This window comes from Colletotrichum abscissum, assembly GCF_030869225.1.
Source record: "Colletotrichum abscissum strain IMI 504890 chromosome Unknown Scaffold_8.1, whole genome shotgun sequence".
Lineage (NCBI taxonomy): Eukaryota > Fungi > Ascomycota > Sordariomycetes > Glomerellales > Glomerellaceae > Colletotrichum > Colletotrichum abscissum.
In genome coordinates this window covers 181,399-207,909 of record NW_026850525.1, presented here as the reverse complement: position 1 = coordinate 207,909, position 26,511 = coordinate 181,399, and the positions used below count along the sequence as shown (strand labels likewise).

At 51.7% G+C, this 26,511-nt stretch overlaps 9 protein-coding genes across 9 annotated transcripts; 3 read left to right on the top strand and 6 right to left on the bottom strand.

Annotated features, from left to right (window-relative positions):
- Window positions 1-40: 40 nt before the first annotated feature.
- Window positions 41-1,960, bottom strand: CABS01_04099 (uncharacterized protein; the record flags this gene model as incomplete). Its single annotated transcript, XM_060537471.1, has 4 exons — window positions 41-65; window positions 141-1,290; window positions 1,354-1,615; window positions 1,667-1,960. 4 exons carry the CDS (start codon window positions 1,958-1,960, stop codon window positions 41-43), a joined length of 1,731 nt encoding a protein of 576 aa, XP_060390316.1.
- Window positions 1,961-3,344: 1,384 nt separating this feature from the next.
- CABS01_04098 (uncharacterized protein) lies at window positions 3,345-4,421 on the top strand (the record flags this gene model as incomplete). Its single annotated transcript, XM_060537470.1, has 1 exon — window positions 3,345-4,421. The coding sequence occupies one exon, from the start codon at window positions 3,345-3,347 to the stop codon at window positions 4,419-4,421; it is 1,077 nt and encodes a 358-aa protein (XP_060390315.1).
- A 259-nt stretch (window positions 4,422-4,680) lies between these two features.
- CABS01_04097 (phytanoyl-CoA dioxygenase) lies at window positions 4,681-6,280 on the bottom strand (the record flags this gene model as incomplete). The annotated part of the gene is made up of 4 exons (XM_060537469.1): window positions 4,681-5,031; window positions 5,104-5,410; window positions 5,508-6,031; window positions 6,131-6,280. 4 exons carry the CDS (start codon window positions 6,278-6,280, stop codon window positions 4,681-4,683), a joined length of 1,332 nt encoding a protein of 443 aa, XP_060390314.1.
- Window positions 6,281-7,784: 1,504 nt separating this feature from the next.
- CABS01_04096 (uncharacterized protein) lies at window positions 7,785-9,017 on the bottom strand (the record flags this gene model as incomplete). Its single annotated transcript, XM_060537468.1, has 6 exons — window positions 7,785-8,020; window positions 8,135-8,376; window positions 8,433-8,532; window positions 8,602-8,659; window positions 8,745-8,790; window positions 8,842-9,017. 6 exons carry the CDS (start codon window positions 9,015-9,017, stop codon window positions 7,785-7,787), a joined length of 858 nt encoding a protein of 285 aa, XP_060390313.1.
- Window positions 9,018-9,640: 623 nt separating this feature from the next.
- CABS01_04095 (averantin oxidoreductase) lies at window positions 9,641-11,454 on the top strand (the record flags this gene model as incomplete). Its single annotated transcript, XM_060537467.1, has 5 exons — window positions 9,641-10,551; window positions 10,630-10,817; window positions 10,875-10,957; window positions 11,038-11,219; window positions 11,292-11,454. 5 exons carry the CDS (start codon window positions 9,641-9,643, stop codon window positions 11,452-11,454), a joined length of 1,527 nt encoding a protein of 508 aa, XP_060390312.1.
- Window positions 11,455-11,596: 142 nt separating this feature from the next.
- On the bottom strand, window positions 11,597-12,298 carry CABS01_04094 (oxidoreductase; the record flags this gene model as incomplete). The annotated part of the gene is made up of 1 exon (XM_060537466.1): window positions 11,597-12,298. One exon carries the CDS (start codon window positions 12,296-12,298, stop codon window positions 11,597-11,599), a length of 702 nt encoding a protein of 233 aa, XP_060390311.1.
- A 488-nt stretch (window positions 12,299-12,786) lies between these two features.
- CABS01_04093 (alcohol dehydrogenase GroES-like domain-containing protein) lies at window positions 12,787-14,005 on the bottom strand (the record flags this gene model as incomplete). Its single annotated transcript, XM_060537465.1, has 3 exons — window positions 12,787-13,203; window positions 13,284-13,395; window positions 13,455-14,005. The coding sequence occupies 3 exons, from the start codon at window positions 14,003-14,005 to the stop codon at window positions 12,787-12,789; spliced, it is 1,080 nt and encodes a 359-aa protein (XP_060390310.1).
- An 871-nt stretch (window positions 14,006-14,876) lies between these two features.
- On the bottom strand, window positions 14,877-16,064 carry CABS01_04092 (uncharacterized protein; the record flags this gene model as incomplete). Its single annotated transcript, XM_060537464.1, has 4 exons — window positions 14,877-15,194; window positions 15,306-15,424; window positions 15,526-15,615; window positions 15,749-16,064. 4 exons carry the CDS (start codon window positions 16,062-16,064, stop codon window positions 14,877-14,879), a joined length of 843 nt encoding a protein of 280 aa, XP_060390309.1.
- A 485-nt stretch (window positions 16,065-16,549) lies between these two features.
- Window positions 16,550-26,097, top strand: CABS01_04091 (beta-ketoacyl synthase domain-containing protein; the record flags this gene model as incomplete). The annotated part of the gene is made up of 10 exons (XM_060537463.1): window positions 16,550-17,059; window positions 17,127-17,247; window positions 17,312-17,403; window positions 17,520-17,745; window positions 17,801-18,127; window positions 18,185-20,969; window positions 21,030-21,250; window positions 21,319-24,297; window positions 24,361-24,481; window positions 24,543-26,097. The coding sequence occupies 10 exons, from the start codon at window positions 16,550-16,552 to the stop codon at window positions 26,095-26,097; spliced, it is 8,937 nt and encodes a 2,978-aa protein (XP_060390308.1).
- Window positions 26,098-26,511: the final 414 nt, after the last annotated feature.

The following is a 26,511-nucleotide window of genomic DNA, read 5'->3' as shown; positions in this document are numbered from 1 at the left end:
CAATCGAATAGTTGGGTCAGCATGTTCTTGACACGGAAGCTTAGAAACTTCTTTTGACTACCCATCTGTAATTAAGAACAATCTGTCACACACTGCATAACTAATGAGGTTCTGATTATTAATTCATGTTTTGCACGAACTTCTCCCCTGCCGTCTGATTGCTTGCAGCCTCAAGCGTCTTGTATACGTCCTCAATCTCTTCCTTGTAATCCTTCTCGACCTCCCTCCGAAGCACCAATTGCTTGACAGTCAGCTTGATAGGTTTTTCCTTGCTGGCCAAGAATACAGTCTGTCTCGGAATGGCCACTGCTTTCGCAGAAATTTCATTGTGTCCCACAATAGTCTTCTCATAAATATCATCAAGAAGCTCTTCGTGGTTTCTCTCAAGCAGATCCTCCTTCACTTCTATCAAGACGTATGGTGCAATGCGCCCTGCACCGCCAACCATGACGTGCTTGACTCCAGGGTACCTGGCGACTTTGGTCTCGATGTCCTGAGCGTGGAACTTGGCCATCCAAATCAGCTTCGTCCAATCATCAGTTCTGGCCACCGATTCCCATCGGGTACTGCCGTCGCTGTCTTTGACCGGACGCCACAACTCCTTCGTATCGATCGTCTCAACGTCCTTGAACATCTTGTAGTTCCAGAAGGCACACTGATAGATAGATGGTCCACCGTCAGGTGGCCTGTCAATGAACATCTGGTACACATCAGAGTCATCTCCGTCGCCCAGAGCTTCACCAGAGCCCTCTAGCTTGACCAAACGAACATGGTGCTCAGGGATGAACTGGAAGCTATACCACAGCTTCCTGTCGATGGGATGCAGGGAAAAGCGACCACCAGACTCTGTGGCTCCCATGACAGAATTGAGCCTGGTGTGTTCGCACAGCGCGTCTCCGACAACGCGATCGAGAGCAGACCCCAGATAAGTGATGAACTCAAGCGACTTCAGTGATTCCCGGGCCTCTTCGTTATTGTATAGGTCAACGATGGTGAAAGGAAATCCCATCAGGCCATCAACCTTGTTGAGACGCAGAAGCTTCTGGAAAATAGCTGGCGGAAGCCCGACCACATCCGGAGGGGGTTGGATAACACAGGTGCCAGAGAAAACGGCAAACATGTTGATTAGGACAAGGCCAGGCTGCAGCCTCATTGGGATTGCCAAGATCAGGGAACGGCCATAGAAAGAATCTGTAGATATCCCCCTGGGCCAGTGACGGCGAGCCAAGCCGGCAGATGAACATCCAGCCGCCCAGAAGCCATTGTTCATGAAAATTGGCTTAGGCGCACCTGTTGTGTTCACTGGTTAGTGTCCGTTAATACCAACCGTGTAAACTCCCTGCGTTTCCATACCTGTGGTGCCTCCAGTATGGATGATGAGAATCTCATCGTCCTTCGCCTGCTCGTAAGTCTTCTCATAGGCGTAGGGCTCGGTTCCTTGAGCAGAAAGACACCATTCGAGGCTTTGGAACTGCTCAACATGGATACCAGATGCTGCAAGCTCAGGCTCGGGGCTGAATGCACCTCCCTCGGAATACAGCCAAATCTTGCAGTTTGATGACTCTAGCAGCGCATCAAGTCCATCCTTCATGAAACGACCATCTGGAACAAGCAGCTAATCAATGTGAGCATAAATGTGATTTGACTTAGGATGGTCATTGTATACCTTGCGACCTGTCTTGACTGATGCTGCGAACAGGAACGCATATCGGACGTCACTGGGACCAGAATACGCAACAGTATCGTTGTTCACAGACTTTCCAAAGGTCTTGTCAAGCCAGTGTGCAGTCTTGTTGATGCCATCGGCGTATTGTTGCCAAGTCAACGAACGATAACCCTCTGTCTCCCAGTCAGGCCCGCCAGCGAATCGCACAAGTGCATGATGAGGTTGCCATTTGGCATTCTCGTCAATCCTGCGGACGAATAGCTCCATTCCTGGAGTATTGGTATTGGAACTCATCTTGGTGAATGTGGCAATTGGCAGGTGTTTCGACTGTGTCTGACAAACAAAAAGCGTCAAGGCGAACTGGATCGATACGAGAACGAATTGATACCTTTCAAACAAGGTGCTCTTTCAATTCAAACCTACTGTGCATTTGAAATACACTCACATCAGGTAAGAGCCACTGAGGTTTGGTCCCGGCCATTCCGAGACAAATATCATGTGGCAGGGGCGTTCGTCTAATTCTCACTGCTCAGGCAGTGGAACTTTGTGAATTTCGGCATCAAAGATGTCAGATGATGAGAACTGATTCAAAGACCAGAACACAGAACGGAATCGTTCATCCGAGGCTCTTAGCTAGGCGGTATTGGCCCCATAGAATTGGGTTTGTTCCGTTCGGTTCACCGCACTCTTCGTGGGATCCTCTCCGAAGCTTCGAGGACGCACGCTACGGGGATATTATCTCTCAGCTCTGGATCTCGGATATGTCTCCCGACTTCATTGAAGGAGGTGAGTTTTGATAGTGGGGCCAGAGGCAGTGGACCAGCTGTTGTAAAAGGGCCGGTCATACTTACAGACACGTAGAACTCGGCCAAATACACTGTAGCCACATATCTGACAGTCGCCCTTCAGAAAGCATAGCAAGGGAATACTTTCGCATATTCAGGCTGGGCTGTGACCAGGGTGAATGTCACCTTTAGGGGACCCCTTGCTGCAAAGAAAGCGGGTCTACGCGTGCTCTTGATGACGCGGTGAAGCGTCTCAGTACGATTTATGATATATTTGAGTTTAGGTAGGTCAAGGGCTGGAGCCCGAGATACTCGGGACGTGACTAGAGACTTCCAACGAGCGTTGCCGATGCTAGTGTTCGTATTGGCACCCCAGTCCTCCGTACTAGATGATGCAAACTGTCATGGGCAGCAAAACTGGACCTTGGTGAGTGGATCAACCCCAGGTCGATCCTGCGGCCGAATTGTCGGTGGTTCTACTAATCTATTAACCTTCACGTTGGCATAAACCTACGGGTACAGAGCACACCTACATGTGAAGCCAAGACGCTGCTGATCAGTAGGCGAATTTGTCTCCAAGAGAATCGACAGACTTTACGATTTGTTACAGATATCAAACTTAAGCAGGCCTATTTCAACTCCTCAGATCGAATCCTACCATGAGCGGAGGCTGATGTCTTACTTGGGGATAGTGTCACCGCATGGGGGAAACTGAAATGTGCTGAGCTCTAAACCCTAGCCCCAAGAATTCAGTTGAGGCAACTTTGCACACTGTGTTCCCCGGAAAAAAGAGTAGACAAAGATGCAATAGGTACCGATTACGAGAAGCAACACTCAATCCAAGTTTGTATCGAGTCTATCAACGACACGCCAACCCTGACGACGCTTCCATAATGTCTTCTACGCCGCAAGCACCCCCTCATCCCCGAGACTGGAAGGCTGGAGTGGACGAATATCTTACTCAAAACGGGGTCTCATATGATACAGCAATACCTCTCAACACTGGTATATCATGCTACATCTGGCGACTCGAAGGACTGGTCGATGCGGAGGCCTCAGCCAATGGTCATCAGACAGGCCAGCCAGTCATAATGAAGTGCGCCGACAGCACTCCCAAATACCGGAACTTCCCAGTCTCACCGGAACGACTTCAGTTTGAAGTCAAAGCTCTGAGATCCAAAGCAGTGGAAGAAGCTTGCCATCAGGAGCCATCAGTCCAAGTCCCGCGAGTGCTCCGAGAAACAAAGAACGGTTTCATCATGAGCAATGTCGGTGAGACTGATCTGAGGACGGCCTACAAGACGCACGAGTTTCTGGATGCGCCGGGAATTGGTGCGCGACTGGGTCGGTGGCTGGGTAGCCTGCATGTTGCTGGTATCAACCTGGGCCCCGACGGATGGAGCTCTCATCATAATGAGTTGGACAAGTTCTATGTACCTGGTGGTCTGGCGGAAAGAGCTATCAAAGACGCCATGAACGACGAAGAGTCGGAAAAGGTGCTAACAGCAATGCGTGCACCCGCTCCCATCCACACGCTGACGCCTTGGGACTTTCGGCCTATGAACATTGTGGTACGTGTTCCCGATGGCAAGGGAATGGCCTTGGATCTTGCGGTCGTGGACTGGGAGTTATGTCACTACGGTGATCCTTCTAACGATGTTCGCATGTGGTTTGCTGAAGTTGTCATACTGGAGGCAAAGTTTGGCAACAGGGGCCTGCTCTCGTCGTTTTTGTCGGCATATAAGCAACGTGTTGGTAGTGCTGTCGTAGACGAATCATTCGTGTCCAGAGTTGCTTTGAGTGCCGGCATTTATATGCTGTGGCTTATTCCCATCAACCCTCGAGTTTGGGATTGCACCGAGGAGGATGTGGAATCTTGGAAGAGAACAAGCCTAGAATATATCAGGGCAGGCGCAAATGAAGATGTCGCCTGGCTGAGACAATGCTGCTTGGGGCCTTTGTTGGCATGATGTAGTGTAGATCGGATATATGAGAGATAAAAGATTTCTGGAGATCACATATTTCTACTCTTCAGTGCGCATTTCGATGTGAGGTTGATAATGAACTCAAGAAAATAATTTTTTTTTCAAGATCTTTGGAATGCTTGATTCTTTACAATGCTCAAAAAGCTCATGCTTTCTAGAATAAATCAGGAACTATATTTCTCTCTACCTAGGCCTCTGCATCACGTTATTCCATAAAGAGACAATATCGAATAGCATGTTTAGTCTAAGATTTCCCGTTCGTCTTGCTGGGGAGCCATGCAACATCTGTCGATGCCCTCGACTTTCCAAAATCCGCGCCTGGGTAATTATACGCAGTGTACGCTTGCGCCCGCTTTCCATCTCGCACTGGAACGCGGAATCCCAAAAGCCCCAGCTGTCTGTCAGATAATTTTGCCTTGGTCTCCGCATTCATGAGCTCCGGGTAATTCTCCATGGCCTGCAAAAAGAAGCGGCAGAATGCTGACAGAATGATAGGTCGTGTCGTGTCTGACGTGTTCACGCCAGTCGAGTGCCAGGTTCGGCTATCCAAGAGCACACATGTTCCAGCGGGAGCTGCCGCCGGAACGGATCCGCCCTAGTAATGATGAATAAGATATCTAGCAAATTTTGGGCAACCTATGAGGCAAACAAAATGACAATGACTTACAACTTGATTAATAACAGGCGGCGCGACATTCTTGTTGTGAGACCCGGGATACATACGGGTGGCGCCTCTCTCTTCCGTAACATCCACCAAATACCACATAGCATTCAAAAGGTAAGCGTGATCGATTGTCTCGGGGGTGAGTCCCATCTGATCACGATGCATATAGATACCAGACTTTGCAGGTCGAGCAATGTTGGCGCCCATAGAATGGAGCTTGAACGCATTACCTAGGAACCAGGGCATAATTGCATCGATAAGAGGATGATTCAAGAGATCCAGAAACTCATCGCCTTTGTTGGGAAGACTCCTATATGAAATTATCAGTTGGCTGTGTCCAATACGACTCAGAAGAAGCCAAAGCAATCTTGCAAAATGAAAGGCACAAAAGTCCAATGTTAGCTTACCAGACTCGTTGATTCGGTTGATCGTCAGCATGCACATGGGAACCGTCCATGTGAGCTACACCGGCCAATCGTTCGCCAGCTGCTTGTTCTTCAACAGCATCCTTGAGAATCTCAACCTGATCCGCCGAAAGAGCATTCTTCACCATTGCGTATCCCCATTTCTGAAGATCGCGTTTAATCTGCTCAGCGTCCTCAGTGGGTTTTGGCAGATCTTGAGGATCCAGCTTATCCGCGTTGACAACAGACTGGGGACGTCCGCCCAGAGCAAAGCACATTGGGAAGCTCCCACGACACGGAGGCTTTGCGCGCTTGCCAAAGGCGTGAACTGCGTGCATGCGGCCTTCAATGACATCGAGGATGTACTCCGGCATAATATTTACCGTGACTCCAGGCTGAACATCATCTGGGATGTTATCGAGCAGTGCTGCACTCGTTGATGTGGAATCAATGAAGATAGGGGGACTCAAGTACTCTGATCCGTCCCCGAGCTTGAGCTCAACGAGAGTACCAAGTCCATCAAAGTCCTAGATATTATAATAAGCTATGGCCTAAATACTGTGGCTACAGGAAAAATGAAGACCATCATCACTGAGTTAAAATTACTATGAAATGATCCAACATACTGCCAGTCTTTTCTCGATGTATTCACGAACGCGAGAAACATTCTGCTGAAACACCCTTAGAGGGTCATCTCTGGTTACATCGTAAGGCTTGCCTTCGAAGACAAGCCCAGAGATGAGGGAGCCAGCCGGTGGCGGAAGAGTCGATGCCATGTTGGGTCGTTGAGCAGCAATAATCGAGGTGAAAGTTTTGAAACTGGGGAAGGTTGGAGCCTTGGAGACTTCGGATGGTGCTCACAGTCTCGCGATGAGCAATGGATAATACTCAGGAGGTTCAGCTCAAACCTACTATGCACTGCATCGATATATTCTGTGTTATCCGCACTGTATATGCACGAATAGACCCCACCTTCGGCATCGTAAAAGGTGCCGTAGCCGGCTTGGGTTCATGACTTTGCTCACAACGTCGCAGTGAAAGGACCCCGTTTTTGCCCAGGCTGTATTACGTGGCTTTCTGACGAGAAGTTACATTTTCGGTTCAAGTGGTGAACTTTTCTGTGTTGGAAAGATGTTGCATGACCTTGCTTGTTGATGTTCACCGCTTCACCCGCCGGTCTAGATTTAGAAGTCCTCTCCACCTCCGATCAAAGTTCTACTTGCGAAGATTAGTGATAGGAAATTCTTAAAGTCTAACTTTATGTGCGTATGCGGGTCTGAATAATAGCGAGGTAGAATGACTACCTCGGTAATGCCTATCGTTTGGGTAAATAGGAGTGTCGATAGAGTTAGGCGAAATTATACTTATTCGTACAACGAACTTGAGTTGAAATAGACTTTGCAGGCGTGCCTCGTAACGTCGGATTCGTGTTTTAGTCCCTTACTGCGTAGTATCCGTACTAGTCAGTTGTATCGGGTTAGCGCCAAGCGGTCGACGTTGCCGACCATCCATGTCTCGGCCGGGTATCGAAGGGCTTGGTGAACACTTATCCCCCACAATCAATCCGGTCTCCCGGAGCCAAGCGCTCTGTCCTCTTGAGTCATGAGCTTCAGTAGCAAGTCCGGTTCGGGCCATTGTACGGATACTCTCGACTACGGATACATGTGTAATGACAACCGGGGTCCATTGACGCGCCGCTCTCGGCCGGTCGCCGGTGATTCAGGCAAGGAGGTTACCATTCAGAAATTTGCACCGGGGTTTTCTTCTTAGTTCTGATAGCTCACGATTCACATTCGACATGTAAGATGCTTCCGGTCACCGTGAATCCCGCGGATACGGGACTTTCTTCCGGCCGGCACTCCGTGTCTGAAAGCTCACAAGGACGCAGGTGAGAGCACGGCCCTCTAACATAAGATTACAGAATTTCCTGGGAAGAGCGGTTAATGAAGATTTGCCGACTACATTTGCGGAGCTTTACGGCATTCGCCGCACGTCATTTGTACAGTAGAATCATACCCCAAGACGGAGTACCCGATTAGATGCTGACAGTTCCACCACGTCGGGACGAGAATAAAGTTCAGGGCCCCAGCTGACGTGTTTGTATAAGTACCTCGACTAGGAAACTAGGGATCTAACGTTTGAGACCCTGGTTGCATTCAGTGGAGAGCTCCATGCCTCATGCCAAGTATTCTTATTTCTGAGCTATGACACTACCGAGCGCAGGAGCGCATTCGTTCTCCAGACAAAGCGAGGCACACGCTTACAATTCGCGCCGTCAAGTTAGAAGTACATTGGCCTTGCATTAGCGGTGGGAGCTGGGATAGCCTTCGGCTCAGGCGGTGTAACCCACTCCTTCCACGGCTGAAGTCGACTTTCTTCTGGGAATGGACCGTTAGGACCAGGCCCATCCTTCTGATACGGCGCGGGCTCCAGTACAATGAATCTTGCCTCAACACTGTACCGCGTTGGGCAGCCGGGCCGAGCCGCTCCATTTCGAAATGCAGCATGGGGTACAACTATGTGCGGAGCTCATTAGTTAAGGTTTCTTGTCCATTGGTCGACTAGGCCAGTCTCGGTCACCACTTGGCGGGCGGTGATATGCTCGCGCCAATTGATGATCGGCAACTTACTGTTGAAAAAGCCACCTGGCGGGTGGGTGTCGTACTGTGTCATGATAACAATCTCGTCAGGGGTCTGGTTGCTCATCCAGTACCATCTGTGGGCAGGATTCCAGGAAAAGTAGGCAACTTCCTTGGCTGCTTCGTGGGTGATGCGGTCAACCGAGACAACATCGGCGAGATCGATGTTAGTCCTTGGATCGCACACGGCGAAGGGAATGTCCTCGGCATGATTGAACATCGGGCGCCAAATACTAAACAAAAATGTAAATCACAGCGAAGCCGAGGAAGAGTTTTGGTCGCTGCATACTTGATAATTCTCGCCCGACTCTGGCCTGAGAGAACGCGTTGCCGTTCTTCCTCGGTCAAGAACAGCGATATTCTGCTCCAAGAACTGGCCACGGTATTATCTGCAGCCATAATTCGAATTAGCGGTAGAAACGAACAATGTGCCGACGAAATAATGAAGATTCTCTTACCCAAGTGGGCGAAAGGAAGGTGTCCCGTGCGGCCTCCTTGCGAACGTGCATCTCGAAACTGATTTTAGGTCAAGTGTGATTAGCAAGTACGATATTGCCACCTAATGAAGGCTTCTGTAATCCAAACTAGAGTAGTCACTAACATTGGCATTGATGGGGAAAATCTCATCTGTACCAAATCGAGATTTTCTGCAAATCATCAGCGTCTTCTTTGGTTGCGCAGCCATGGTGCAAACGTACAAAAATTGAGCCATCTCTTCCAAGTAAGGTTTACAGTCATCCGCTCCAGTCATTTTCGAGAGCTCTTTGGACTTGTTCTCGAGGAAACAGAAGCCGTTCTCCTCAATAGTAGGCTTGAAATCTGGCAGCGTTCGTATGTCGGTCAGATTAAGCTTGAATTGCACACTCGTCAACATCGTCGGTCTTTTTTTCCAACAAAATCTGCCTGAAGCTTCCTTCCATGTCCTTCATGACGAAATTTGACTTGGGGAACGACTGCCCGTCAGGGCCATCCCAGGAGTACGGCTTCGCCGTTTTGTGGAGATCAGTTCTCTCGAAGAAAGCAGTGACTGCTGCCATGATTGTCAATGATAACTGGAAGGATAAAAATGCGGAAGCGATTGCGTGTTACAGGAGTTTGTCCAAAGATGGGATCATCAGTGCCATCTTCAATGAGAGGCGTCACGGAGCATACTTATGCCCACTTTAGTACCGAGCTTGTCATAGTCTGGTACGAGGCAAGCAGTGGCGTGAAAGCACAATATGATATGACTAGACAACTGTCCTAGGTGCAGGGGATAGGGGTTGAGCGGGGAACCAAGGCCGGGCAGATTTGTGCGCTTTTTGCTGCCGTCTTAATGTCAGGTCCCAGCCCCTGCCCTCCGTCACCTCAAAACGCCGGCCCGCCTCAACCGACGGAGTCTCGCGATATATGAACTCGACTCGGGTGAGACTTCTTCGGCCGAAGAGCCGAAGCATTACACCGGGACCATCAGATTTTCATCATATTCTTGTTGTACAAAGGAGTCTTTCTTTTAAGATGTTATCATTTTTATCATCAGCCGGGCTGTTTTGCCTTGTGATTACGTCGTGGCTCGTGATAGTCGCGATATTGCGCGCCGTTTACAACCTCATTTTCCATCCACTGGCAAGATACCCAGGCCCGCGACTGGCAGCTATCACCCGACTGGTTCATGTGTACCACTTCGTGAATGGCGATGCTGTCGGCTGGCTCGATAAGCTCCACGCAGAATACGGCGACGTTGTGCGCGTCGAGCCTGGCCGTCTGAGTTACATCACACCTCAGGCTTGGAAGGACATATATGGGCATGCGACGGCCACTCGTAAAGTTAACTCGAAAGAGAGGAAAAACAGCAAGAATCTCTTCTCTAACGGGAGTTACTCGATTTCGTCAGCTCACGGTCCCGAGCACCAGCGCCTACGCAAAATCTTCAGCAATGCGTTCAGCGACCGCGCCATCACGAAGCAAGAACCTATGCTGGCGCTTTACGCACAGCAAATGGTCGATCTAGTTTGTCGGAAGATCTCTAGCGAGAAAACCTCTCCTGGAGCTGCTGTCATGGATGCAGTCCAGCTCTTCAATTTCGCCACGTTCGATATCATGGCAGATCTTGCATTCGGCGAAGCACTTGGCTGCCTCGAGAACGGTGGATCAAATGCTTGGGTCGACGCTGTCCAGGTGAATTTCAAGCGGATGATCGTCAAGGCAAGATTGAGGCCTTACCCGGTAATCTCATATTTGTGGCATCTATTCCAGCCGGAACAAGATAAGAAGGCTGCTGCTGTGCACGTTCAGAGCTCGCATGAGCGTGTCACGAAGAGGTTGGCCAAGGGCGCTGATGCCAGGAACGACATCTGGGGGCTCGTTCTCAAGGCCGAGGGTCCGAACGCGCTGACTCGTACTGAAATGAACAACAACGCCAACAACTTGTGAGTTGCTCCTGGTACCTATCTGAAGCTACGCATGTTAGTAACTGACACACGCGGTTTGCCTTCCCCTACTTCTAGCATGATAGTTGGCACTGAGACATCAGCGACAGCGCTGAGCGCTCTCACATATCTTTTGCTGAAGTCTCCGAGAAAGCTTGAACGACTAGTTAGAGAAGTGAGATCTGTTGGCGACTCGAACCAGCTGAAAGGCGATGTTCTCAAAGACTTGCCGTATCTTCAGGCGTGCCTCACCGAATGCCTCAGATGTGCGAAGAGTTTCCAGTCTCTCATTAACATGAAACACAACTGACGGTTCATCGTAGTACACCCTCCTGTCCCGACGGGTGGTATGCGTGTCATTGGTGAAGGGGGCAACACCGTCCTCGGTCATCTTCTCCCCGAAGACGTTAGTATCACCTTCTTCAGTATCATCTCATGGCCCTTTTGATGAGGGCCCGTTCCATGGCTAATTGAACCACCTTCTAGACTAAAATGTCGATCGCGACCTGGACCGCCTTCCGCATCCCTCGGTACTGGAAAGATGGCAACGAGTTCATCCCCGAAAGATGGATTCCAGGTGAGCGTGGGTACGATGAGTACCACACATACGACCAACATAGTGTGTTCCAGGTATTTGGGACCGGTCCGCGCGCTTGTATTGGCAAGAAGTAAGTTTTCCGAACGTTTTTCGAAGGCCAATGCCATCGCATCGATATAAATTCGCTGACCTGTTGGATCAGTCTTGCATTGCAGGAAATGCGTCTCTTGTACGCCACCTTTTTGTTCCATTTCGACATGGAATTATGTCCTGAAAGTGACCGATGGATGGAAGATCAGAAGTGTTGGACTTTGTGGTTCAAAGATAACCTTCAGATTTGGGTTTCCCAGAGGAAAGAAACGTGAGGTCACATTTAGAAAAAGCAGTTCAGTGGTCACGTAACTAGCTGGAAGTGACGTTGATTCAGCAGTTTTGCTCAAGTGAGAGGTATGAGGTAAAACGTATCGCTAAATACATGTAGAAACGGGTTCGTCTGATTAAAGCAAACTAGTGCATGATATCCTTTTTACCAAGGTGTCGAATGTGGTTCGTCATCTTGATAATATCCTCTCTTTTCTGAGGAATGTGATGTCCTCCTTCAAAGTTGATAACATGAGCGGCCTTCGAGGAGTAATGCGTTGCAAGAGTGTTTCTCGCCTGCCCTAAGTTGCAGTCCTGACTGCCGTGAAGGTGCAATGTAGGCACCGAAATCTTGGCAATGTCACCGCCCTCTGACTTGCTGCGGATATAATCTGTCGCGACATCACTATAAGCGCAACAGACCAACACTCCAAACTCCAATCGCGGGAGCCACGGCACCAATCCCACCTCCTGCTCCCACAGCAAGACTGTACTTGCTAGCCCGCCCTGCGAGAAGCCCAAGACACCAACAATTTTGACGTGCTCGTTCTCCAGCTGCCAGTCCTGTACTGCCATTTTGATGGCTTCGTTGAACACGGCAACTTCACCTTCGGTGTCGGTTGCGCCCTTGCGAAACCAAGAGAAAAACGACTTCATTCCGGCAAAGAAGGGAAGAACATCTGGGCCGGGGACGGCAACGTGGGGTGCGGTGGCAAACACGAACTCGAAATCCTCTTTGAGAGCTGCACGGAAACCCGCGAGTTGGAAACGGAATATGTCGGGTGAAGCACCGCCACCATGAATGCAGAGGATGGCCCGCGTTGGCGATCTTTTCAGTGATGTGACCATTGCGGCTGTGGATGGACAGGTATTTCTCTGCGTATGGGTAGAGAAATAAGACGGAGATGAAAATCTTGCCTCAAAATGTATAAGATTTGTGAAAAGAACGAAGTGAGTGAGTCTGGTGTGCAAGGTTTTTTGGTGCTGGAAGTATGAGTGGCTCCGAGGACAGGTGAGGAGAGCAATGTTCGGGAGATATTTATGTGCCTCGATGAGTTTATCGCATCAGATGAAAGAAAGCACAAGCCCACGGAGGCTTTGAACAAGGTACTTCGGCCGATTTCAGTGGGTCAAGGTAGATTTGAGGAAGAGAGCACTGTATGACTTTCTCCCCGGGCCTTATCGCATCATGCTTGCTCGACTTGATGACTTTGGCCCGCGGACCTTGAGCAGTCGGCTAGAATGTTCTCATGTTGGTTGCTACTTTTCTTGAGAGAGGTTGGCAGGATTTTGGCTCCTTCCACTGAGCATGTCTCCTTAGTTGTCTGAATATCAAATCAAGCATTCATGCGTACAACTACTTTCTCTCCAGAGAGTACCTTGTTTCGGACCATTTCCATCCCTGCCAGAATTGCCTCGAATCCACCATCTAAAACACGAAGCGGATGATGTTGCAAGTTTCCTTCGTTGATCAACTTCTCTACAGTTTCCCAAACAGAGACCCCAAAGACGCGCAGTTCTTCCGACGGATCGCTCTTGTAGGGCTCAGGCCAGGTGCATCCTTCCCCAAAGATTCGAGGGCCGACTGTAAAATCCGCGGTGACAACTTTTCGAGTCGCAGCATGCTGTTGCCAAGGGTCAAGAGACACGTACTTGCCGCCGCCTCGTCCGATAGCAGCGTAGCAAAAGGCGGTAGACTCGACGGTCGTGATGCAGTCCAAGGCATATTTCAAGTTCCCTTTCGTGTATGTTTTCTGAACGTGAAAAACAATCAGTCAGTGATTGGTTGCCTTACGATTACGCAACATGCAAACTTCGGATTTCAGCAACTCACAATCTTTTTCGCCAGCTCTTTATCATTGCGATCGAAAACTTCTACTGCCTGGTTTCTTTTCGCTAGGTCGAAATTCTTCGGGGAACAAATAGCAATCGGATCGAGACCGGAACTGCTCACGATGACTACGTCAGATATTTCCTCAAAGATATGGTGGACGATTTGACTTACAGTTTCAGCATTTGCATGGCAATTGTCGCAGTTGCTGTACTGGCCCCATAGACCAATACATAGGCAGGCTTCGCAGCTCCTTGACCGGGCAGAGGCAAGCCAAGCAGCTTCATGGCGATTCCGGCGGTGCTCACTCCCACAGGTAGAGATGCAGCTGCTTCAGTGCTCCAAGACTCTGGAACCTTTGTCCACATCTTACCACGGGTCACAGCATACTCGCAGAATGCACCGCGCTCAGGCGTGGTTCCGTACATCTCGTTCTGGGCACCAAAGACCCTATCGCCAACCGAGATATTGTCAACCTCATCTCCCACGGCGACCACGGTGCCTGCAAAATCTGCACCTAGGATGCCGAACTTTGTCGCAAAGGCTCCCCTCATCTTGGTATCACTCGGGTTGAGGCCAACGGCCTCAACGCGAACCATGACTTGATCCGCTGGGATCTTGGGACATGGTGCCTCGTCCCAGATGACGACCTCGTCCTTGCCATTTACAACGATGGCCTTCTGAGTCGTCGGAGGGACAAAATTTTGATGAGAAAGACTGCCCATGCTGAAAACTGTCGATGGTGACTTGGAAAATCAGCCCGGAATACCTTGTTTACCTTATCCTCTGTAGCTGCTTCATACCTGTTAAACCACATCTCCTCACTTACCTACAAGAGAGCACTCTCCATCGACGTTCTTCAAACAGTCTTGGTTCATTCACCCACTCATCCACTCTACCCGAACTTGTAATCTTCGATCAACACAACTTCTACAATATCCCTGACCCGGCAACCCCGCTGTATCTCGCAAGAATACTCGGGTCTTTACAAGGGAGTACGTAACTAGTGGGACTCAAATTCGCTACTCGGACAGACTTATACAGCCGTACGGATAGACAATCTCGCAAATCTGGGAAAAGCATAACCGGCTGTACTACACATATGTGGACTCGGGGACCTGTGGGGATCGCAATATGTATTAGCGCTTTCTGTACCCTCTAGTTAGTAGGCTGTATCCATAGGACAACGGCTCAAGGAGTTATGGATCCCAATGTGGTCTCTGTGGTCCAAATTCAAACTTTGTTTTGACTTTCCTAAAGTGAGTATTCAACACGCGGTTACCTCTTCGTCGGGCACATTCACGTTACTACGGATACTTCGTAGATGCATCGATCTGATCCCTCCCTTGTTCGTCTAATTTTCAACCGGGGCCATCCTTGATGATGAAGACAAATCGTCACGGGGTCATTAAGGTCCTGTTGCCGCTTACTACTGGGAAGCTTGGTATGGTATTCTTTGTTACAGCTCGCCTATCATGATGCATACTACCCTTTAACTTTGCAAGGACCCCAAATCCAGGGTCCATCGAGGAAATCTTGAACCTATCAAGTAGAGTTTGGGGATCTCAATAGACTTTCGGATGGCTCCGCTGATTATCATTGGAGTGGGATCCTTTCACCTCCACCTCTGAGAATACCCCAGTTGTTCGAGTACCTGTACTTCTCTGCCCAGGCAATAATCGCATCCCAGTCCTTGCATTGATGCTGATAACCCCACCCCGTCCCGACCTGTTCGTTGTACTTGCGCCACTCGAGCGTCACATCTGCATTACACATAATAGTCTGTCGTAGATAATCCCAGCAATGATTGAGATGCTCAGAATTCCAACCAGGATCTGTAGGCAATTCTCTCTTTGCCCCCTCGTTCTTGTTCAGGCGGTCGATAAGCTCATAGTATGCGTCCATAGTGCTATACTATTGTAGGGGTAACATTAAGCCAGAGTTAGCAGCGATTCAGTTATCTTGGGAGGCGAAATTCCGGCGTTGTGTGCGAAAGGGAAAATGAGGCTATTCGGTGTGACGTACAAGACAATGAAGTTGATGAAAGACCGAGGGATACGCGCGGTGTTCCGGAAGTGATTGATTCAGCCCCGGCAAGTCAGGTAGAGCAGTCTCGTTCTTGACCGTAACCCAACCCCGCCCAACTATTATCAGATATCAGCAGTCTGCCTGACGTTAAGACTACTTGGAAGTTTCCTTTCGTGGTCAATCCGGGGAGGTGGGGGGGGGGGGGGGGTTTGTTCACTTGGCAGCAATCTGTTCCATGCCTCGATACTTTCAGGGTTAGGAGGCTGGCCGTATAGTTTGTTCCCATGCAAGACCTTTTTCACAGGGACTATGATACCAAAGTTAGTGTCACATCAGTTATCAAAACAACACGTTGTCCACTTTGTCTGTATGTCCACACTTCTTCCTGGTCACCTTCATGGGTGCCCGGGCAGAGGAGATAGGAGATGGGGTTAACGTACTCTGGGGTGGGAACCACTCTGGTTGCGCCGGGTAAATAACCGTTGCAGGAGCCTCGGAGACATAGAATGCCGGGCCGCGAAATACGACGAGAATTAAGACCGCCGCAATGGAGATGGCATTCGAAAGTGATAGGGTAAGAATGATCAACTGAGAGCGCGGCAACCGACTAGTGGCCCTGGTGGACCGTCCGTCGTCACAAGGTTCACGAGAATGGAGCAGGCCGGCATTTTCGTCCTCCGTAGTCGAGAGTCTCGGTGTATCAGCCATGTTCACGCCGTTCTCTTCGTTTGAGAAGATCTTGGCGGATTTCGCCATCATGCTTCCCTGTCGTCAGAAGTGGGTAGTTTGAATGGGGGATATGTTAGTTGTCAGTCTTTCCTCAGAAGTAGAAGGTGTTTTTATAACCATCTCGGTGGGAAAAGCTGGTCGCGTTAGGTCAAATTAGGTAAATTCGCCGTGTGTGTAATGTTCCTTGCACGCAGACCATACCCACAGCAGGGTCCCCTCTCATCACATTTGACTGAGCAACATTCATGTACAGTGTTTCGGCGTACTGTGACACCTACATCCAGATAGAGGTCTTCAAGTCGAAGACGAGATGCTCCGTCAGATTCACCGGTCGATGTAGTTAACTGGAATCCGAGTCTCGGGGCTTAAGAACTCGTGGTAGAAGTCTCTTGTTATTTGAACCGCTGAATGATTTCTACTTAACTCGTGTTCCTCCCACTCGCTGACTCATTATTTCCGAAACATTCATCTAAGTCTCTCAGTTCGGCTTCTTCCCAATCATTATCAGCGTCATGTCGCCGAACGAGCCCATTGTTGTTGTTGGAAGTGCATGCCGGTTTCCGGGCGGTGTTGATAGCCCAGCAAAGCTATGGGAACTCTTGAAAGAACCGAAAGATTTGCAATCTGAAGTTCCGAAGGAGAGATTCAACATCGACGCGTTTTACCATACCGATGGCTCTCACCATGGCAGGACCAATGCCCGTCACGGATACTTTCTCGATGAGACGCCGAGGGCTTTTGATGCGTCATTCTTCAACATCCAAGCCGGCGAGGCAGAGAGCATAGATCCGCAGCAGCGTTTGCTCCTGGAAACCACCTACGATGCTGTGGCCGCGGCTGGATATGGACTACACGACCTTCGCGGTTCTGATACCGCGGTTTACGTCGGGTTGATGACCCACGACTTTGAGCTCGTCAAAGTCAACGACATAAGCTACAGCCCAACGTACTTCGCAACGGGTGCCGCTACAAGCATTGCGTCAAATCGTTTATCATACTTCTTTGATTGGCATGGTCCTAGTGTAAGAATGCCGTTTAGTTGAATCCACGGCTACTATCTCAATGTTCTCAAGCTAATCATGGTTATAGATGACTATTGATACTGCATGCAGTTCCTCTCTAGTTGCGGTGCATCTTGCGGTGCAACAACTGAGGAGCGGATCGAGCAAGACAGCTATAGCAGCTGGCTCCAACTTGATCTTGTCTCCAAGTACGTTCACGGCCTTTTCTGAAAGACGAATGACTCGGAAAGACTCACATTGCGATTCTCATAGTGAATTACATCACGGAGAGCAAGCTGAACATGCTTTCACCCACGGGCAGATCCCGAATGTGGGATGCTGCAGCCGATGGGTACGCGCGAGGTGTAAGTCCTGTCCTCCATTGCCTGTCGTGCATGATCCATGAGGACATAACTGTGCGGCGAGCGATTGGCTCGATCGTCGGACTTTCAGTGACCAAGGACACAATGTCTGTCAACAGGAAGGTGTTGCCACTGTGGTCCTGAAGACGCTTAGCCAGGCACTGCTTGATGGCGACTCCATTGAGTGTGTCATCCGTGAAACGGGCATCAACCAAGACGGACGCACAACCGGCATCACGATGCCGAGCCATGTTGCTCAAGAGACCCTCATTCGCGAAACTTATGCTCGGGCTGGTCTAGATATTGCGCAAGCTGAAAATCGCTGCCAATTCTTCGAAGCTCATGGTAGGTACCAAGCATGAGCGTGGGATTTGGACGTTTGCTTACCACCGACTCACAGGAACTGGAACGCCAGCAGGTGATCCTCAGGAAGCTGAAGCAATCTCGAAAGCTTTCTTTGGCAGCCAGGATAGTTCAGACGGTGAGCGCTTGCTTGTAGGAAGTCTGAAGACCGTCATTGGACACACCGAGGGCACTGCTGGTATTGCAGGCTTGTTGAAGGCCTCACTTGCTGTACAGAACGGCGTCATTCCTCCCAACTTGCTGTTCGAAAACCTCAGTCCCAAGGTTGCGCCCTTCTACAAGAACCTCTCTATCACTAAAGAGGCTCAGCCGTGGCCAGAACTCAAGCCTGGTCAACCGCGGAGAGCAAGTGTAAACTCGTTCGGTAAGCTCTTCAGTTAGATCTGTTCTAGACGTCCCAGACAATGCTAACGAAGGAAAGGTTTCGGTGGCACCAACGCCCACGCTATAATTGAGGAGTACAAGACCTCGGCTTCGAGCACGGGAATCACGTCGAAGCCAGAGTCTCAGATCACTTCAGCTGCATATGCCTTGCCTCTTGTGCTTTCTGCCAAGTCAGAGCGTTCGCTAAAGAGCCTGATGAAGCAGACTGCTCAGTTCATCAAGTCTCACCCGGATGTCGACATGCTTGATCTCTTTTGGACGCTCCTTCGCAAGCGATCCATCCTCCCCCACCGCCAGCATGTCGTTGGATCTTCCAGGGAAGCTATCATACTCGCCTTAGAAAACGCTATTTCGGAAAACGCCAGCTCAGAGCCCACCTTGCGCTCCTTCACCACCAGCCAGGAGAAGCCTCATCTCCTGGGTGTGTTCACTGGCCAGGGTGCTCAATGGCCTGGCATGATGAGATCGCTCATCTTAGCGATACCTCAGGTTCGCGACATCGTGATTGAGCTTGACCGCTCGCTCCAGACATTGCCTGTCGAATACCGCCCTTCTTGGACCCTGTACGAGCAATTCTTGCTCGAGGATGAGGCCTCCAATGTTTCCAAAGCCAGCTTTTCTCAACCGCTTTGCTGCGCTGTACAGATTGTTCTGGTGCGGCTGCTGGCAGCTGCTGGTGTTGAGTTCACCACGATTGTCGGTCACAGTTCAGGCGAGATAGCGTGCGCCTTCGCTGGAGGCTTCATCAGCGCCTCGCAGGCCATCCGAATTGCTTACCTCCGAGGCCTCACATCCAAGTATGCGAGCTCCCCGAACGGGGGCGAGGGAGGCATGCTTGCGGTAGGAACTTCACTAGAAGATGCACAGGAGCTGTGCGAGCTGGAGATGTTCCAAGGCCGTATCTGCGTTGCTGCTAGCAACTCGCCTGACAGCACCACCATATCCGGTGATGCCGATGCCCTTGCAGAACTGCAGACTATCTTGGAGGATGAGTCCAAGTTTGTCCGCATGCTCAAGGTCGATAAGGCTTACCATTCACACCACATGCTCTCTTGCTCGCCGCACTATATCAAGGCTTTGCAGGACTGTGGCTGCGACGTCGCTGATGGGGTCGGTTCTTCAGTAGCATGGTACTCCTCTGTGCATCAGAACAGACGCATGAAGGCAAGCGACATCACCGCCGAGTACTGGAATGAGAATTTGGTCTCTTCTGTTCGCTTCATGCAGGCCATTGAGGCCGCCGCAATCGAACATAAATCACTCGATGCCGCCATTGAGGTGGGCTGTCACCCGGCTTTGAAGGCACCTTGTCTGGCGACCCTCAAGACTGTTCTCTCCGAGGAAATTTCTTACACAGGTTGCATGCAGCGTGGTTCCGATAATGTTCAAGCTTTTGCCAGTGCTGTTGGATATCTTTGGGAGCGTCTGGGTCTGAACGCCGTCGACCCCAATAGCTTCATCACCAAAGTGATCGCGCCAGGAAAGAGTCTTCGAAGCCTGTCCAAGGCCTTGCCCCGGTACCCCTGGGACCACAGCCGGACTCACTGGAACGAGACACGCGCGATCAAGGCTCATCTCTACGGTCAAAAGCCTCATCTCCTTCTAGGCTCCCTCTCTGCTTCGAGCACCGGTTCGACATCGCAATGGCACAACACTATCCGGCCTAGGGACCACGAGTGGCTGCAAGGCCACGCGCTTCAAGGCCAGGCTGTGTTCCCCGCTGCCGGATACATCGTCATGGCAATGGAGGCTGCTCTTCAGATGGCTGGTGGGCGTTCCGTTCAGCTACTTGAGGTGCTTGACATGAGCATTGATAAGGCTGTTACATTCGAGGACGAGAACAGCCCGGCAGAGCTCATCGTCGCGGTAGACACCATTGTCTCTCAGCCAGACCAGATAAAGCTCGGCTTCACGATTGACTCATGTCTTGCCAAAGAGTCAAAGCCGTCAACATCTGCTACCGGTCAGCTCGTTGTCACATTCGGGGACTCTTCTACAAATGTCCTGCCACCCGCAAACGACGATCCTCCGCACCTTACAACAGTCAACATTAAGAACTTCTACCGCGAACTGGATGAGCTTGGATTCGATTACAGCAAGGATTACCGCTGCGTCTACAACCTCGCGCGCGCTGATGCGAAAGCTACTGGCCACATGGCCTTCCCGCGTCTGGATGATGGATCTCGTCCAATCGTGTTGCATCCAGCTTCTATGGACTTGGCGTTCCAGACCATCATGGGTGCCTATTCAGCCCCAGGAGATAAGCGCCTGAGGTCCATCTATGTGCCTGTTCACATTGACCGGATCAGTCTCGTCCCAGCGCTCTGCGTTTCTGTTGCCGAATCTGACTCGGCTCCTATCGTCCACTTCAACACGGCGAACACGTACGATAAGGGTGACGTTTTGGCCGGAGATGCCACGGTCTTCTCCTCGGGCGATGATAAGCAAGTTCTCTACCGCATCGAGAACCTGCTCTTGCAGCCACTTTCCAAGCCGTCCGAGGCCGAAGACCATAAAGCCTTCACCAAGACAGTTTGGGGCCCCTTGAAGCCCGAAGGACTCCTGGACAATCCGGACCTCTGGGCTACTGAGCAGGACAAGCAAGTGATCCCCATCATTGAGCGCATCTGCTATTTCTACATGAAGGAGTTTGTCAGCCAGCTCACTGAAGAAGACCGCGCCAACGCTACGCTGCCTCACCAGAGATACATCTACTGGAATGAGCACGTCTCGGCCAAGGTGAAGGAGGGAACCTGGCATGAGTGGTATGATCCGTCTTGGGAGTCAGATACGCGCGAACAGATCGAGCAGTTGGTTGTAGAGTAAGTTCCAAACAATACTCTAGCTTTGGCGCTGGTTGTTGCTAATCACATATGCTGCAGGAACTCCTACCATCCTCACGTCAAGATGGCGAAGAGAGTGAGCGAGAACACCCTCTCAACCATTCGTGAGAAGAGCAACCCGTTCTTGTGGATGGACCACGACGGATTGCTGACGGAGTTCTACACGAGCTACTTGACCAGTGGCCCTGGCTGGCTGTACGGTCAGGAATTGGTCAGCCAGCTTTGCCATCGCTACCAGACAATGGACATCCTTGAGATTGGTAAGTCAGTCCTAGAAAGCCTACTGCTATGACTTGGTCAGTCCCATGCTAACAGTTCTTACCCAAAGGTGGTGGTACCGCTTCGGCAACAAAGTACATTCTGGACATCCCGCAGTTGGGCTTCAACAGCTACACCTTTACCGACATTTCTCCCGCATTTTTCGAAAAGGCCCAAGAGCACTTCTCAGCACACGAGGATCGCATGATCTTCCAGAAGCTGGACATCACCAAGAAGCCTGAAGAGCAGGGTTTCAAGCCGCACTCGTACGACATGATCATCGCCTCATCTGTCCTCCATGCCACCCCAAAGCTGGCAGAGACGATGGCCAACGTACGGTCTCTTCTGAAGCCTGGTGGCCATGTCGTTCTGCTTGAAGCAACCCATCGGGATCACACCCGTGTTGGCTACCTGTTTGGTTTATTCCCGGATTGGTGGGCCGGCATCGACGAAGGCCGTGATCTTGACCCCTTTGCAGACATCAACCAGTGGGATGCCATTTTCAAGCAGACTGGATTCTCCGGTGTCGATACCCGCACGCTGGACCGACATGGCAATCTCTTCCCCAACACTCTCTTCTGCACTCATGCGGTCAACACAAAGGTCGCGCGTCTTGACGCGCCGCTTTCCGCTCCTCCTACCGACAAGGCACTTCCCCAAATAGTCGTGATTGGCGGGGGCTCGGCGAAATCAGCTCGGATCTTGGATGAGGTGCAACAGACATTGCCCGGTCGGGAGATCGTTTCTCTCAAGCGGATTGAAGACGTCCTGGAGTCGAGCATTCCACCCAAGTCGACGTTCCTTGTCCTTTCGGAGCTCGATCATGAGACCTTCTCCGGCATCGATGAGGTCAGATTCAGCGCAATCAAGTCCCTCCTGGAGCTCGCCGGCACGATCCTCTGGCTCACTGAAAACGCATGGATCGAGAACCCCTACCAGGCCATGACAGCCGGTATGCTTCGATCCGCCCGCCTCGAGTACCCCGCCACCCACAATCAGTCACTTGACGTTGACGACGCTGAGAAGTTGGACACTAAGTTCCTGGTTGAGCAACTCATCCGCCTCGAGGAGCCTACCGACTCGAAGGAAGACATCCTCTGGACACTGGAGCCCGAGGTGTACGTTTCCAAGTCTCGTGCCTACATTCCCCGCATCAAGCACGATATCCAGAGGAACAACCGTCTCAACTCGAAGCGTCGTGCCATCACGGCCTCAGTTGACTCCCATACGACGCCTGTGACTCTCTTGGCGTCGGAAGACACTCTTTATTTGGAGTCATCGGAGACTTTTGGTGCAGACTCATCCGCGGAGGCGGACTTGGAAGTCAAGATAGACTTCTCTCTCGGAAACGCTATCCGTGTAGGCGATCTCGGATTTTGGCATCTCGTACAGGGTACCATCGTTGGCACGGACAAGGCAGTCATGGCGCTTTCGGCTACCAACGCGTCTATCGTCCATGTTCATCCCAGTCATGCCTTTATTCTCCCAACATCTGAGAGCGTCGCTGAGAATGCGTCTGTCCTGCTTTCAACTGCTGCGAGGCTTGTCGCTCAGAGAATCTTCAATGGCATCGCTTCCGGTGCGTCGGTTCTTGTCATGGAGCCGCCAGGCTTCTGTGTCGACGCCATCGTCGAGACAGGGAAGAGCAGAAACGTGCAGGTTCATTTCGCGACAGCGGGAGCTTCAGTCTCGTCCTCGCTGCCATGGATCCGGTTGCACTCCCTGGAGACTGATGCGGGCATCAGAAAGGCTCTGCCCGTGAATCTCGCCGCCTACTATGATTTCTCGGAGGGGGCGAGCTCCATCACCAGCTTGGGCTCTCGTGTAGCCAAACTTCTGCCGCCCGTTTGCCTCAAGTTCGACCGCGGCCACATCTTCCAAAGCTCTGCTGAATCCATCTCTTCACCTGAGAAAAATGCACTCCAGCGGCCACTGGTTGAGCAGGCTGTTCTCGCGGCTGCGGCAGAGGTTCCAAAAATTGCTGCTTTTCCTGAGGTCGATGAAGAGTCTAGCGTGAAACCTGTCGGCAGCATCATTGACTTGAAGGATGCGTCTGTTACCTCAACCATCATTGACTGGAGAACCGAGAGTCGTGTGACAGCACGAGTCCGCGCCGTTGACTCGGGTAAGCTGTTCTCCCTCGACAAGACGTACCTCCTCTTGGGTCTTGCCGGATCTCTGGGTCGGTCTCTGGCTCGTTGGCTTATTACGCACGGCGCCCGCCATGTCGTGATCTCCAGTCGTAACCCCGAAACCCCTGACCCGAAGTGGTTGGCAGAGATCGAGAACTTGGGCGGCATCATCACCGTTCTGTCCATCGACGTCTCTAAAGAAGCCTCCATCGATGCTGGGCTCGCTCAGATTAGACAGACGCTGCCGCCCATCGGCGGAATCGCCTATGGTCCGTTGGTACTTCACGATGCTCTTCTGGCAAGCATGGACCTTTCCATGATGAATGTGCCCGTCAACTCCAAGGTCGTCGGAGCGCAGATCTTACACGAACGCTTCTCGAACCAGGCCAAGGATCCCCTTGACTTCTTTGTCATGTTCTCGTCGGTTGCGACGGTGGGAGGGAACCCAGGCCAGGCAAACTACACAGCCGCGAACTCGTTCCTCCAAGCCCTCGCTCAGAAGCGTCATATTCAGGGCCTCCCCGCATCGACAATCGCGATTGGCGCCGTTATCGGTGTCGGATTCCTGTCGCGTACCGGCAGAGAGGAAGAGTTCAAGCTCGCTTCTGACACGGACACGATTTCGGAAGACGAGTTCCTTACCTTGTTTGCCGAGGCGGTGGTCTCTGGAAGGCGAGCCCCAGGCTCTCAACCAGTGGCCATTACAGACATATCGGACCTTGAGGTGATCACCGGCATTCCCGAGTTCAGTGCCCGCCACAAAGACACCGTCAAGTTTTACGACGACCCGCGATTCGGAAACCTAAAGGTTCCCGAGAGCCGTGCCAACACGGATGGCGCCTCGGGGGCTAAGAGCTCTGTCAAGGAGCAGCTACTGAAAGCAAGGACACTGGATGAGGTTCGCGATATCATCATTGGTAAGAGTCCTCCCCTACAATTCGAGGGATTGGGGTACAAGCAGGTGCTAACTTGATCAACAGATGGCTTGTCGCAAAAGATGCGCGGCATCTTGCACATCCCTGCCGATGAAAAGGTCAACGCCACGACACCATTGATTGACCAGGGCGTGGACTCGCTCGGTGCAAATACCGTCGGATCATGGTGAGTAATTTGTTACTTCCTTTCCTTGCAGGACACAACGGCTGACGTGGGCAATTTCCAGGTTTTCCAAGACGCTTATGATTGACATCCCGCTGCTGAGAGTCGTCAGCGGTGCCTCGATCGCTGAACTTGCCGAAGAGGCGGCAGGACGACTCTCAAGAGCCGCCATTCCCCTGATCGAATCTGCCGACGGCATCGTCAGCAGCGAAGATGATAGCCGCAGCGGTAGTAACTCGCCCATTGACACGTCGAATGCTACATCGGTCTCAGACTTGAGGGGTGACGACGTCGCCTTGGATGATAAGACGGCCACTTCGCGCCAGATCCCGCTATCTCTCACCCAAGAACACTCGTGGAAGCTCCTTCAGCAACTATCTAATGAGCCGACTATCTTCCACAACACCATCGGTGTGTTCATGAAGGGTTCAGTAGACCTGGATAGACTTGAGAAGGCCCTAAACAAGTCCCTCCGCCGTCATGAGATCTTCCGCACCGCATTCTCACCTGAGGGAGAGCAAGTCATCCTGCCTACCCCGGTCACCCGCGTGCGCTATGTCGAGGTCAATGACAGGGCAGCAGCAGAGGAGGCCTATAAGCAGTTGGAGAATGAAGAGTATGATCTTGCCGCAGGTGAAGGTCTCAAAATTGTCGACTTCCACTGGGCCCAGGACGAGCATCTGTTCGTCATCGGCTACCACCGCCTGGTGGGCGACGGCTCAACGACGCAGAACTTCCTCGACGAAGTTGGCCAACTATACGACGGCGCGCAACTTTCGGCGCCGCCGCAGTACTCCAACTTCGCCGCGCGGCAGCGATCCGACGTTCAGAGCGGACAGATGGACGCCGACATCGCGTACTGGACCTCCATGTACAAGACCCTTCCAAAGGTCCTCCCAGTCTTGTCGCTCCCCAACGCCCAGAAGCAGCGAGACGCAAGCAACCGCGTCGCCTGGAAGCAACACGTCGGCACGCTCCGCCTAAGCGCGATCCTGGCCTTCCGCATCCGCGAGCGCTGCAAGAAGCTGAAGGGCGTAACGCCCATGCACTTCTACTTAGCGGCCTACCACCTGCTACTCGCGCGCCTCTCGGCCGCAGAGGACGTGGCCATCGGTATCGCTGACACCAACCGCGCCAGCATCCAGGACGTCTCGACCATGGGCTTCTTCGCCAACCTACTCCCCGTCCGCCTCGCGCCCTTCGAGCCGGCGCAGACTTTCGCCGACGAGCTCGAGTCCGTCAAGGAGCGCCTGCGGCAGGCGATGCAGCACGCCCGTGTACCTTATGGCGTCACGCTGGACCGCCTCGGCCTCGCGTCCTCGTCGGCGGAGCTGCCGCATGCGCCGCTGTTCCAGGCCGTCTTCGACTACAGGCAAGGTGCCGCGGAGACTGGACGGCTCGGCGGTGCTTCTTTCACCGAAATTTGGGCTTCGCGCGAGCGCACGCCGCATGATGTTGTCCTGGAGATGTCGGATGACCCGGCCAAGGAGCCGCTTGTCACGGTCAAGCTGCAGAGCTATCTGTATGGAGAGGAGGATCCGAAGGCATTTTTGAGTGCCTATGAGGCGACCCTGACCAGCTTCTCGGAGAACACCAAGCTGGCAATCGCCCAGGATTGAGGAGTTTGCTAGAGTTCTGTAGTGGGAGGTTCTCCTGAAGAAGTAGGCTTTGTAGGTCCGCTTGGTTAATCGGAATCAATGCACAAATCTTCGTTTGAGCTCAATGCCCGCATGAACCTGATTGCGTGACTCGAGAGATACTTTGGCTTAACTCTGACGTGAAGATGCGGCCCGATGCTGAAATGTCGCGACGCATCTACGTTGCTACAGCGCGTTAGATTCAGCAAGCGTCTGCCGTGCCGCCTGACTTGAATTTGGCAAAGTACAGCCAGCTTGTTGATCCCATCGTTGTCTCTTGGACATCAGTCTAGGCCTGGCGTTGCTAAAGCCTTCGAAAACTCGATCGAAGGACACAACTCCTGACAGGAGACGCCTTGAATCAATATCCTACACAAGTCGAAGGAATCGCTTTCC